Source organism: Hyaena hyaena, unplaced genomic scaffold (assembly GCF_003009895.1).
Source record: "Hyaena hyaena isolate Hyena2069 unplaced genomic scaffold, ASM300989v1 scaffold_128, whole genome shotgun sequence".
In the NCBI taxonomy this organism is placed as follows: domain Eukaryota; kingdom Metazoa; phylum Chordata; class Mammalia; order Carnivora; family Hyaenidae; genus Hyaena; species Hyaena hyaena.
This window is the reverse complement of record NW_024080760.1, coordinates 2,825,985-2,840,064: the sequence shown is the minus strand read 5'-3', so window position 1 is coordinate 2,840,064 and position 14,080 is coordinate 2,825,985. Positions and strand designations below refer to the sequence as shown.

The 14,080-nt window shown below is 46.3% G+C and overlaps 1 protein-coding gene across 7 annotated transcripts in view; it reads left to right on the top strand.

The window, feature by feature from the left end:
• Positions 1–14,080, top strand: part of ABLIM1 (actin binding LIM protein 1) — a 308,719-nt gene that overhangs the window by 152,679 nt on the left and 141,960 nt on the right. For all 7 annotated transcript variants that reach the window (XM_039237629.1, XM_039237635.1, XM_039237626.1 and 4 more), the window contains exon 2: positions 10,366–10,500. In XM_039237629.1, coding sequence (XP_039093560.1) covers positions 10,366–10,500 — 135 coding nt within the window. The remainder of the gene's footprint in view (positions 1–10,365; positions 10,501–14,080) is intronic.

The following is a 14,080-nucleotide window of genomic DNA, read 5'->3' as shown; positions in this document are numbered from 1 at the left end:
TAAGTAAGACAGTGATCACACCACCCAGAGTTACGCTGGCACCTGGGTGACCAGGAGAGCACCTGGCGAGGTGACACGTATAGGTTACGTATGTATGTTTGCTTTACTTGCCAAGGTAGCACTGGGCAAAGTTATGTCCTACAGAATGCTGGAATGAGCCAGAACTTCAGGTCCGGGAGGAGCTGAAGTGCCCAGATAGCAGTTCTAGAATTTGTAAACTCACATTCGATTCTGCGTGTTGGACGCTGGGAACACAAACCATTTGCTTGTGTCTCCCCACTGTGGGTACAGGCACCAGAGAGAACCAGGGCAAGGTGCGGTGGTGTGTTTATTCACAGAGCGGGAGTGGGAGTGCCTTTTCAGAAAGGGTTCAAGTTCTTATTTCTGAAATTTGGAATTTGCTGAACTCAAAGGCTCTTCTTGCTGTTTACGGGCATTGTAACCTGGACACGGTGGTGTGCTGGTGAGCACTCTGGGAGGGGGACAGGGAAGGTGTGGATGTGTAAAGCCTGCCAGTATCCGTGGTGTAAATGCCCCCCCCCCCCACACACACACACAGGGCACCGTCCCCATGGCCTGTTTGAGACTCCAGGGTGCAGTCACTGGCCGCACACTTGGGCAGGGCGTGCGCGGTCGGCTCTCCCCAGCAGAAGCCAGCTCCAGCTTCCCCCTCGTGGGGCAAGTCCCTTCACGTCTCTGAAGCTCGCTTTTCATAGTTGCAGAATGAGGCTAATTTGAAGTTGATGGCATCACGGAAGGTAATATACGTGAACACCTTGTATAAACCGTGAATTACCATACACATATTCATCATTTTCCTTAGTGTGTCTAAAATGCTGTTTTTAACTAGTCGGTAATTCCCGTAGTATCCTGAGCAGTGGGTAGAAGCAGCGAAAACAAAAGGCAAAGACAGCTGGGAGCTTCCTGTGCCGTTATCAGACTTCAGGTTGTACCTCACAGGGATGGCTTGGCCCACATCTTGGAGCTTTCTTTTTTAACCCCTCTAAGGTGTCTGGTTTTGGAATTGGGCGTAGAAGGTAATACAGGTACCATGCCTAGGCTAAACCCTGTCCCACGACCCTAGGCCCAGTTGCTAATAGACAGTGATCCTGCCTTTAAACTTACATTCCCCAAAGGGCTCGGGTGGGACCATGGTCCTTCCCAGTCTTGAGATCAACATGGAGGTCACTTTTTAGCAGCCTATAAAGATGTAGTGTTCTGCCCGCAGGGTTCAGACTGAAGCCACTGCCCAATTGTTTGGCTTGATCCATTTCTTTTTTTTTTTTTTTTTAATTTAAAAAAAAATTTATTTATTTTGAGAGAGAGAGAAAGAGAGAGAGAGAGAGCGCAAGTGAGGGAGGAGCAGAGAGAGGGAGACAGAGAATCCCAAGCAGGCTGGGCACTGTCAGTGCAGAGCCCAATGCGGGGCTCGAACTCATGACCTCAGCTGAAATCAAGAGTCAGATGCCTAACCAGCTGAGCCACCCATGCACCCCTGATTTGATCTGTTTCTAAATGGAATTTCTGGTGCAGGGACAATGTGAGGGCCCTGAGTGACCTTACAGAGCTCTATCAAATTTCAGAGGGGATTTTTGTCACACACATGTGAAACATGCCTGCTCAGGTAGGTTAGTGACAGTTTCTGCTGACATCCCGCTGCTGCCGTGGGCCTCTGTGTGTTAGGGGAGTACTGGATGGGCTCCCGTGAGGGCTGACGTCATGTGGTCACCTGGGAGAGGAGACCTATATTCTTAGCTCCGTTTTCTGTTTTGGGGAAGAGAAGCACGTGACAAGAATGCCAGAGTCAGGGATCAGATCTCCTAATCCAGTCCTTTCTAATTACTGTTAGGGAGGGGAGGTGGGGCTCTAAGCATAGGACTATACTGCAAAGTAAATCACTGAGTGTGTCAGAGAAGGGCTAGGGAAGGTCACAGAAGGGCGTTGCCTCAGTGACTCATCTCAGCCCAGAGGTGTGTCTCAGGAGCCACTTCTGCGGGAGCAGGAGAAGGCCCCAGGTTGGGTGTCACGTCCCTTTTGAAGATTTGCCTTCCTCTGTGGAAAGCAGGTGTAGCACATCAGGGCGAAGGCGCCCTGAAATTTCCTGGCTGAATTCTTAGAATCCTAGGAGCTCTTTGCCTTGCGACAATCAGATTAACTGGATGTGAGCCTGGGCTGTTTCTGTCACCAGGAGCCCAGCTGACCGGTTGCTGACAGTGCCTTTCAGTTGAGAGGGAGAGCAAAGACCTGTGGCGCCGCCTCAGAAAGGCGAATTGAGTATCGGGGCACCTTACACGTGGCAGGCCGCAAGTGGCAGAGAGGCAGAACACGGTCCCGCTGCCCGCCTGCGGGGAGTGGCCGTGCCAAGGCAGCCCCGCGCTTTGCGCCACACGATAATCCTGATTAACAAACTAACGTGGTATAAAAAAAAAAATTAGGTCGCGGAAGCCAATTAAAGAGAAAGATCATTTTGAACAGCTAATGACAGGGTTACAGTGTGTGTAGCTCCAAGTAACTACCACTTGGCACAGCAGGAAACGGACTTTTAGGTAAACTACAAATTAAGCACTCTTTGCATTTATTTAAACTCTTGAGTTTCTTGTTTCCTGGGCTCACTAGTAAGTGCATTTCTGGCACAAAGAAGGGGAGTAGGAGTGGAGAGAAGCCAGAGCAGGGGGAACACGTCTCCGTGATGTGTGTTTACCATTAAATGGCAACCAGTGGGGTAGAAGCATAGAAAATATTTTATGTAACTCAACAGTCTCTGCAGTGGAGACTGTTAGGAGAATAGGAATCCCACCTTTAAGCAGAAGCCAACCTTACCAGCAGAATATCATTCTGTGATTGCAAATCCAGACGAAGCCTAACACGAGACCCTTTTCCACCCCAGGCCTGTGCTCAAGGTGGAGGCGGCAGGGACGGCCGTCTGATGGGCTGTGCTCCCTCCCTGTATCAGCCTCGCCCTGTGAGTGTTCTTTTCCCATAAATTGCTGCAGCCTGGAATAATTTCCTTTTCTATTTGAAGTGCTATTTCCCATCTGCTTATTTACCAGCAGGTGTTACCTTTGGGATTATGATGCAGCTGGGTGTTCACTGCTTCTGAGCTGTGTAATCAGAATTTAGCTAGTACAATGCACTAGCTTGATTTCCTTCTGTGCTGGAGACGGCTTTCCTGTGGAAATCCCCTGTAGCGCTCCAGAGCATGGGCTTGGGAGTCAGACTACTTCTTAGCTGTGTGATCTTGAACAAGGGATCTGGTTCAGTGGTGGCACCCTCCTCAGCAGTATGGGAATCATAAAACAGCACCTCCATAAGGCATTTGTGAGAATTATCTGTGATCACGAGTATAAATTAGTCATCTTAATACCTGGAACATAGTAACTGTTCAATAAATTGTACCCGCTATAATCATAGAGAGGTGTCATGGAGTTATTTACCGCGATGCCGTGACTTCAGAACTCCATAGCTTCAAGTCGGAGAAGCTCCCATAACGGTATTGGGAGGAACCATATTTTCCCTGATCCAAAAATGAACTGAGAAGTCCAGAGATAACAATTCAGATTATTTGATGCGGGAAGTCAGAAGTAACCCAGAAATTTGGAGTAACTGACTCTTGAGCTTGTGGTTGTATAGGGCCAGGGTTGACGCATTGTGAAATGAAAGTAAAATAAGCACTAAACAAGAGAAAACCAAATGCTGGGTAACAGTACAGGTATTTAGTGTGGGAAGATGTGGGGGGAGAATGAAATATTTGATCAACACAGACCAGAGTGAAAGCTTCAGACAAGAGCCAAAACTCTTTTCTGGGATCAGCCCCATCTGTCAGGTTGGATTTGGACAGGTAGGAAAAGAAGAGACCATTCTAGGTGAGGCACAGAGCCATGCGTGAAGGTTCTGGGGACGCCGAAGATCGTAGACCAGGGAGTGGTCAGAGGGACCGGCCACAGGGGGATTTGTATCTGTATATAAACAAATAATAGATTATATATTATATAATAGTGTGCATTCTTTGGGGTTGATTCAGAGATAAGTACTCAGCAAATGTAGTTCCCTCTTAGATATCTAAACAGCTAGTGGGGACCATGGTATTGAAGATCTCTGAAGCTACTCAGAGAACTTTAGACTGGATGGATTGGGACTGAGAGAGGTATTGGAAGTTTTTTGTTTTTACTTTAATAAACTTTATTTCATAGAACACTTTTACATTTATAGAAAATTTGAGGTGTACAGAGAATTTCCATTTACTTAAAATTTCTCACGTCAGTACCATCTGACATTAATATAATACTTGTATAATTAATGAACCAATATTGATGCATTATTAACTAAACCCAATATTTTATTCATATGTTCTTAGTTTTTCTCCACTGTCCTTTTTCTGGTCTGAGACCTCATCAGGATACCACATTAGATTTAGTTACCGTGTCGTCTTAGGCTCCTTATGGCTGTGACACGAGGACTTTCCTCCTTGTTTTTGGCAATTTTGACCATTTTGAAGAGTACTCGTTAGGTTTTTGTAGAATGTCAATTTGGGAATTTTCTCATGATTAGACTAGGATTATGGGTTTTTTTGGAAGGAAGATCGCAGAGGCAAAGTGCCCGTTTTTACCGTATCGTCTGAAAGGTACAGACTATCAATGTGGCGGTCACTGCTGATGTTGATCTTGAGCACCTGGCTGAGGTCGTGCCCACTGCAGTTACTCTTTTCCCCATCCAGACTGCCCTCTTTGTTTTTTTTTTTTTTCAAATATTTTTTTATTTATTTCTAGGAGAGAGAGAGACAGACAGACAGACACAGTGTGAGCAGGGGAGGGTCAGAGAGAGACGGAGATACAGAATCTGAAACAGGCTCCAGGCTCCGAGCTGGCAGTCAGCACAGAGCCCGACGCGGGGCTCGAACCTACGAGCCGCGAGATCATGACCTAAGCGAAAGTCGGACGCTTAACCGACTAAGCCGCCCAGGCGCCCCTGGACTGTCCTCTTTGGAAGAAGTAACCAAGCACAGCCCATACGTTGTGGGCACTTATGTGCCACTTCTTTGCAGGTCACATTGGAGAAGGAGCCAGGAAGTAGGAAACTCTCCACACTCTGAGAAAAAGGGGTGAAGGGCTCTTGTGTGGCAAGAGAAAGGGGGCATGTGACAGTGGAGAGAATTTAGTGGGAGATGAAAAGAGGGTGGAATTGAGGATGACCACAAGGTTCCAAGTGGCAGTGATCAGGGGACTCTTTGGGTGTCGAGAGCACCGCATTCATTGGTGGCCAACTCCATTTCTTGGCTGTGTCACCGCGGCTGAGTCACTTGGTTCCTCTGAGTCCCTGTCTGCCCATTTGTTACCTGGGGTTGACAATCCCTGTTCTTCCTGCCTCCCAGCACTCTTTGAGGGTGAAATGACAAAATGCAGATGTGAGTGCTTGGAAAGCCATGGGGCACAAAGCGCTATGGCTTCAAAGGCTGGCTAAGGGAGTGCTGGGGGCTGTTGGGAGAGGAGGGCATCTGGGTGGGGGGGTTCTGAACATCTTAGACAATCTGGGGCAAGTCATAGCTCACACTGCGTACTTGGGTTTGTGATCGTCACCTGCTGAGGAGATTTTTATTTCAGGTACACTTTCTCAGATGTTGTGTTTTTGGGGGTCTAGTACCTTGGTCTATTGGGCAACATGAAGCTGGTTCTAGATTAGAAGAAAGAGCTTTGCCTAATCTGTGTGCCCTTCTTAATACTTGTAGTGGCCTCTGCTTGGGGGCACTGAAGTTTCCTGGGATTGTCTTACGGATCTCAGTCCCCCAGCTCCGCCACCTGCAATACCTCATAGACATTTTCACAAGCAATGCATCCAAAATGGCACTCTTGGCTTCCATCTTTAGCCGGAGTTTCAGAGATGTGACTAACTTGCCTTGTTTGCCTGTGACAGGCAGTGTGAAGCTTTCCAGCTTGCAATGGGCTATTTATCTGAGTAGCCAGAATCCCCCCAAACTGGATATCACAGAGTGGAGGAATCCCTTTACCATTATGGGCAAATAGACTCTTGGCTCTTCATATATATTTCCTCACTATTCAGGAAGTATGCAGCCATCCTTTTTGAGTTTCGTTGTACTATTATTTTAGCAACAACTTGATGAGCCATGAAAGATTTTAAGCATGTCTATGCAAGTTCCGGGGTCAATCATTGACTACCTGGTACAGTGGAAAGAGTCAGGAAGCCGATTAGATGTGACTCTGCCAGTAACTTGCCAGTAACTTTGGGCAAGGGTTGTAAGCTCTTTGCCCCTCAGTCTCTATCAGTGGAACAAGTAAGGGACCAGCCAGGCTCTGAAAGGTGGCTCAGTGGCATAAAAATTAGCAACAGAGCCAGCTGGCATTAAGAGGAGAATTACTGTCATTGCTGTATCGCAATTGACTCAGCATATTTCAAAAAAAATGTAGAATTGAGCTAATGAGCATACGCTTGGTACTAACCAAACTGCCCAAGGCATTTATGTAAAAATGAACCTCTTTATTCGTCGTTAAAAATGAACACTCATGGGGCGCCTGGGTGGGTCAGTCGGTTAAGCGTCCGACTTCGGCTCAGGTCATGATCTCACAGTCCATGGGTTTGAGCCCTGCCTTTGGCTCTGTGCTGACAGCTCAGAGCCTGGAGCCTGTTTTGGATTCTGAGTCTCCCTCTGTCTCTGCCCTTCCTCCACTCATGCTCTGTCTGTCTGTCTCTCTCTCTTTCAAAAGTAAATAAACATTTAAAAAAATTTTTTTTAAATTTTAATATTTTTATTTATTTCTGAGAGAGAGAGAGAGAGACAGCGTGAGCAGGGCAGGGTCAGAGAGAGAGGGAGACACAGACTGAAACAGTCTCCAGGCTCTGAGGTAGCTGTCAGCACAGAGCCCGACGCAGGGCTCGAACCCACGAACCATGAGAGCATGACCTGAGCCGAAGCTGGATGCTTAACCAACTGAGCCACCCAGGCATCCCTAAAAAATTTTTTTTTAAATGAACACTCTTCTTTTGGTCTTTAGATTCTGTCATTCTCCAATAAGAAAAGCCCACGTCTTCACAGGGGCCTTGTTCTGAAACATGTCGGCCTACCTAGCTAGGCTGAGGTATGATGGAAAGGCAAGTAAACGTGAGATAGGCTCTGCTCATCTCTGGGTGAGAACAGAGGTCACCTCTGGGCAGGAGGACATAGTGTAATATATATTTCCAGAGGGAAATGCTTGCAAAATACAGATGCTGATCCCAATTCTGACCTTTGTGGCTGGTGCCAGCAGTTGCCCTGGCACCTTCGTTGAGACAAAGGGGAAAGCCAAGAAGTGAAATGATATTTTCCTTCCCTCATCATTACTCAGCACGGCTTATTTGCTTAGCTGTAAAGAATTCATGCATCAAGAGAAACTGTAGAACAGTATCCAAAAATGCATTCTTGCTTCCAGCCAAGAGACCCACTCTGCTCCAGTATTGTCTCTGAGGAAGAGGGTCTTATGGATGGCTTTTTTCATTTAACTTTCCTGTAACTTGCTTATCCGTATTGTTTACATTCTAAAGGAAAAGGGCTCTTGTGCTTGAGTATGGATATGAATCACCCGAGAAGATTACTAAAATGATCGATCCCTGATTCCCACCCCTAGTTCAGTGGGGCTGAGGAATTTTTGGATATATGGGCCTGGGGGGGTCTGATTCAGGGGGTCTACAGAGCTACTTTGACGATTCCCACCGGGTGCCACGCCCACTAGCGATACTTCTATCTATCACACGCACCGTGTGTGTTTCCTTCATAGGCCGAGTCCTAGCTGCTGCTTCTAGAAGTGCACTGGAGCTTGGAGAAATGCATCCTTGCCTGACTCCTAACAGTTTGTGACTCAGGCAACTAGTATGGGAGAAATGGAAGTCAGGGAGTCAGAAGGGCCTGAGTGCAGATCTTTCACTCAGCTTCCAGGTTTTGTTCCTAAGCAGGTTGCTCCCGAACTTGTTCTATTTAGTTACTTATCTGTCAAATGGGAACAAGATTGCCCACCTCACCGAGAGGGCGAGGTGGGGGTGAGGATGGGACAGAATGATGTGTCAGCACCTAGCACATGCGTGCCTTTGGGTAGATGGATGCTCAATAAATATCCCTTTCCTCCATTTTCATTGGTAGCAGGATTAAAAACAAAACAGCAACAACTCGTACTCATGTTTTTCACTGGTACTTAAAGCAGATATTGTTAAGAGAATCGAGTGACAGAGAGAGAGAGAGAGATAAAAGAAAGATCTGAAGCAGGCTCTATGCTGGAGAGAAAGAGAGAAAGAGAGAGAGAGAGACAGACAGACAGACAAAGGATCCAGAGCAGGCTCTGTGCTGACAACAGAGAGCCTCATGGAGGGGCTTGAACTCATGAACTGGGAGATCATGACCTGAGCCAAAGTTGGATGCTTAACTGACTGAGCCATCCAGACTCCCCAAGTGAAACTTTTGTTTGTTTGTTTGCTTAATGCCCAGGCAAATCGATTTGGGACTTTGTTACACATCACTTTAAAAGTCAGTGGTATCTTTTTTTAGCAGTCTCGAAAGGATGCCCCTCCTTAATTGCTTTTGGTAATGCTGACTTCTGGTGTACGTACACATTTCCCAGAGCATCCCGGGGGGCAGAGAAGGAAATACAGGTGTGTCATCGCATTGGTACCTTTGCTGACACTCTCCAAGTCCAGGGCAGAGAATTCGGACCAGGTGTTTAACCCAAAACCGCACCTGCTCCTCGTCAAAATCTCCCAAGGACCACCCTGTTCCTCAGAATTTAGCTCGTAATGCATTATTTGGACTGGGTTGTTCAGACGCTTTCCAGGTGAAATGAGAACATGAGAGTGGCCCGAGAGAAACAATGCCCCTTTATACTTGTGCCGTCCAGTGAGCTCCCGGCTGTAACGGGCTCTGTAAATCCAGTGTCAGCATATCAGCCCACGTCGCTCCCCTGTCCAACCTGGTCTTACCATCGCAGGGGGAAAAACAAGAGTCTTTGTTCTTTGTGTTGGTTGATTAATTTTAGGTTTGCTGTTCTCATCCCATTTCATGCTCATGTGGATACTTATGTAATACATTTCTGTATATCACATGGTTCTTCCTTCTGAGGACCCAAATTAGGAAGAAAAAAAAAAAAAACTAGCAAAAAGTGCCTGTCTGCATTCCCCTGACTGGAGAAATTGCAGATTAAATGAAGACCTTGATGGGACAGGGCAACTGGGTGGCTCAGTCAGTTAAGCATCCAACTTCAGCTCAGGTCATGATCTTGCGGTTTGTAGGTTCGGGCCCTGTGTTGGGCTCTGTGCTGACAGCTCAGAGCCTGGAGCCTGCTTCGGATTCCATGTCTCCCCCTCTCTCTGTCCCTCCCCTGCTCGTGCTCTGTCTCTCTCAAAAATAAATAAGACCTAAAAAAAAAAAAAGGAGACCCCTGGTCAGCTCAAAGCCACAGTATCTTCTCTCTCTGCCTCTTATAAAGGGGAGGCTAGAGATCCTAACCCTGGGCCAGGCCAGTCTCGATAACTTCCACGTTCTAAAGCCAAACTCTGGAAACGGAGAGAATAAAGCCAGTAAGACGCATCATATGATTTTCGAGCCTGAAAAGACCTTTGAAATCCTTTGGTCCCATCCTTCTTGTCTTACAGGAAACGAAACTGAGGTTCAGCGAGGTCCACATAGTTATTAGTAACTTATTTTTTTAAACATACCGCCCACATTGTGTGTGTCAGAAGCTATGTGCACAACAGGAGGCTCATCATAGGCCCCCAGCAGGTGAAATGAGCTGCCGGATGAGGATGAAGGATGACTTGCTGGTAGACCAGAGAAGAAACCAGCCAGCACGTGCTATCTAATGAGTAAATGAATATTTGCTGAGCTCCTTTGGGACGTGAGCACTCGGCCGTGCTCTGAGGAGCTGGGGGAAGGAAGAAGTACAAAATGGAGGGGCGGGGGGAAGAATATAAACTTTAAGACATTGTCCCCATCCTTGAGGAACTTACAGTCAACAGTGAACTCCTTACTGAAAGGTGTTTCTAAACCAAGATAAAGATATATTACAAATACATACTACAAAATATTAAACATACAAGATCATATATTTAATGGCCCGATTATGTAGTCCTAGAGAAGTTTGGAAGGAAGAAAGAGGGTTGCTGGCTTCGCAGGGGGACAAGCCAAGTGTTTTCCCCGCTGGACCATTAAAGCCACAACTCTCTTATTTTTCAGTATATCCTCATGATTATGGCACAGGGAAGAGGCTCAACTTATCCTTCTTGAGTCAAAGTGTGGTTCATTGGGTAACATCATTATGCGGATATTTATGTAGGCCCATAATGACCCCTTTTTGGAGGAATGCTTTGTACTCACATCGGTCTCTTTTTTTCCAGTGGCCCACCCTCAGGACCCTCACCACCCGTCGGAGAAGCCTGTCATTCACTGCCATAAATGTGGGGAGCCATGCAAGGGTGAAGTACTTCGGGTCCAGGCGAAACATTTCCACATCAAATGTTTCACCTGCAAAGGTATGGTGCCTCCAGCTTCCTGCTCTAAAGGCATGTCACAGCCTGTGCTCCCCTCAGGGTCCGTCTCTTCCCTTGAACCCCGTGCCAGGCGCACAGGTGATACATGAGTGTGCTCAGAAGCCCTGGCATCACTTCCCTTCCCTAGTTTGCTTGGATTCGACTCAAAGGGGAGACCAAGTCCCCCAAAGACTAATGGAACATGAGCCTTTGAATGTTCGCTGAGCGCCCTGATCCTAGGAAGAGGGAGACCCGTAAAAGCACAGTTTTGTGTTTTGTACTATATTTTCCCCTGAAATGAGATACTCTTACCCCAAAGTCACCTTGTCCCAACAGCCATTATTTATAGAAGGGCTGGCGAGCTTGTAAGATTAAGGACCTAAGTCACTGGATCCTATGGAGTAAGCGGGGAGCACGTGTGCGTACGTGAGTGTGTGTGTGTGTGTGTGTGTGTGTGTGTGTGTATTGAGAAGTGAGAATTAATCAACAACACTTGGAAAGCCTCCAAAAATGTAACAAGTTGAGACTCGCTTCCACCAACGATCCTCCCTTTTGGGGCTTCTAACTGTTGGCATCTCGGGGTGCAAAATACTGGCCTGTCGTTCTGCAGCCAGGGCAGGGCTGAGCGGGAAAAGAGAGGAAGAAGAGAGTGGTGTTGTGTGTTTATTTGAGCTCGGGGGGGGGGGGGGGGGGGGGGGGGGGGGGGGGTTGTAGGGCCCAGGCTGGGCTGAGGGATACAGGAGGAGAGATGGAAGGAGAGACAAGACCATGAGCCTGCTCCGTAGCTCACTCTGCCCTCTCTCTGCACTCTCTGGCCTCTCTCATCCCTGGACAAGCATTTCCTTCTCAGTGTCTTGGGGTATGAACTCAGCAATGTCATCTTAAGTCACACACCCTTGGCCAGGGAGGTTCTCGAGTACACCCCAGGCTACCTAGTGACTGTCAAATACACAAAAACAGGAGGGTCCAGGGCTTATCCAGAGTCCACAGCTGACCATTTCACTGTGGGTAACTTCAAGGGGAAAGGCGTTAGCAATGGCTGGGTGGGAAGATGAAAGGGGAGGGGAGGACATCAGTTTGGCTCCACTGAGCATGACGGAGGCTGTAATGCACATTTTATAGAGAAGGATTCTTTAGTCTTTCTGCAAACACCTATGAGTAAGTACCAGACATACCATTTTCAGATGACTCAAGTTGGCCATCCAGAAACATCAGGGTCCCACCCAGGATTCCACTGTACGGTGCCTTGAGTTCTACCATTGCCCCTAAGCGACTCTGTGATCTCAGGCAACTTATGTCTCTCTGTGGCTCCATGTCCTTATCTGTACAATAAAGGGACGAGAGGGGCACCTGGGTGGCTTAGTCGGTTACGCATCCGACTTTCACTTGGGTCATGATCTTTTGGTTCGTGGGTTCGAGCCCCGCGTCGGGCTCTGTGCTGACTGCCAGCTCAGAGCCTGGAGCCTATTTCAGAATCTCTGTCTCCCTCTCTCTCTGACCCTCCCCTGCTCACGCTGTCTCTCTCTCTCTCTTAGAAATAAATAAAAATATTAAAAAAGAGAGAGAGAGAGACGAGACCATGTGATGTTTAAGTCATCCTAGGTCTGAAGTTTGCCGATTCCATCTACACATAACAATGTGTATAATAGAGAACCCAGAGGTACCAAATTAGAGTCGCCGAGCATGTCAGAGAAAAGATGTTTTCTGATTGCATCCAGATCGGTTAACTGAGAGTCAGGCATTGTATTTTGTTTCATTTTTTTGCTCATAAATTTCCCGAGACATGGCTCGAGGGCTAGATTTGGTTTGAAATAAATATGGTCCACAAACAATGGCAGCTTTGCATGTGTTCTGTATTTCTTCTTTTTTTTTAAATGTATGTTTATTTTGAGAGAAAGAGTGTGTGCTAGACTAGCAGGGCAAGGGCAGAGAGAGAAAGTGAGAGAGAATCCCAAGCAGGCACTGAGCTTTCGGCACAGTACCCAACCTGAGGCTCAAACTCATGGACTGTGAGATCATGACATGAATTGAAATGAAGAGTCAGACGCTTAACCAACTGAGCTATCCAGGTGCCCTCTGTATTTCTAATTAAAAGTACGAAGTGTTAGTCTCAGGTCACTGTTGAGCACGCGAAGAGCCTTTGTTCATCCCCTATGGGGTGGGAGCTTCCTTGCTTTTTTTCTCTTCTGGTTTAAACCCAAGGACTTGAATAACTTGAATGTAAGTTATTTATGTTGGAACGTTTTCCCATATACTTTATTTCACACTACAAATGTGTTCCTGAAAAGTTGAATGTTTATATATATTGAGTCATATTTTAGGAGCACTTGCTATTTGTAGGAACTATTTTTAATTTAACAAAACTTTACTAAAATGAATGTCTTCTATTCCTGTAGAATTGTATTTTCTCACACTTAATCTGTCAATGTCTATTTTCTCATGTCCCCAGTTTCTGGGGTTACCCTTTTCTTTAATACCCAAAGAAAGAGGCTTATACACCTCATTCCTTCTACCCTAGCAAGTCTATTCCTTTTCCCCAAGGTTCTAGAGTGATCTTGCCCAAATAGAAATATTATGTGAGCCACATATCTAATTCTGAATTTTTAAATAGCTATGTTAAAAAGCCGTAAAGGGATGGGTGCAATTAACTTTCATAATGTCTTTTATGTATCTCTGTATACTCAAAATACTATCATTTCAACATGTAATTAATATAAAAACTATTGAAATATTTGACATTATTTTTTTCATACGTGCTTAATTGCACATCTCAGTTGGACTCATCACGTTTCAAGTGCTGGAATAGCCCTTTGTAGTTAGTGGCTACAGTCTGGGAAGCACAGCTCTAGACAGCCCTTGAGGTTTGCCTTCCTGTGGTCCCCTCTTGCTCTAACTTCTTGCCCATACCAAATTCTTGGTCGCCCTTTTTGTTTTTTTTTTTTGTTTTGTTTTGTTTTTTTAATTTTTTTTAATGTTGTTATTTTATTTCTAGGAGAGAGAGAGAGAGACAGCGTGAGCAGGGGAGGGTCAGAGAGAGAGGGAGGCACAGACTGAAACAGGCTCCAGGCTCTGAGCTGGCAGTCAGCACAGAGCCCGACGCGGGGCTCGAACCCACGAACCGCGAGATCATGACCTAAGCGAAAGTCGGACGCTTAACCGACTAAGCCACCCAGGCGCCCCTTGGTCGCCCTTTTTGAATGCTACTTCTTATGCATTGTTTCACCTCACATTGGCCACCATGGCTCTTTATTTCCCAAGATTTCACTAACATAAGGCAGCTGTTTTCAGCAGATTTTACTGAAGGTTGGGATAATGGAGGGAAATTATAGCGCACCAAACAGGCAATGACTGTCGTAATAGTCTCAGGCCATGTCCAAAATAAGAAGTTTCTCATTAGCTGGTGCCTTCTCTTTTCTTTTCTTTTCTTTTCTTTTCTTTTCTTTTCTTTTCTTTTCTTTTCTTTTCTTTTCTTTTCTTTTCTTTTCTTTCTTTCTTTCTCTCTCTCTCTCTCCCTCCCTCCCTCTCTTTCTTTCTCTCTCTCTTTTTCTTTTCTTTTCTTTCTTTCTTTCTCTCTCTCTCTCTC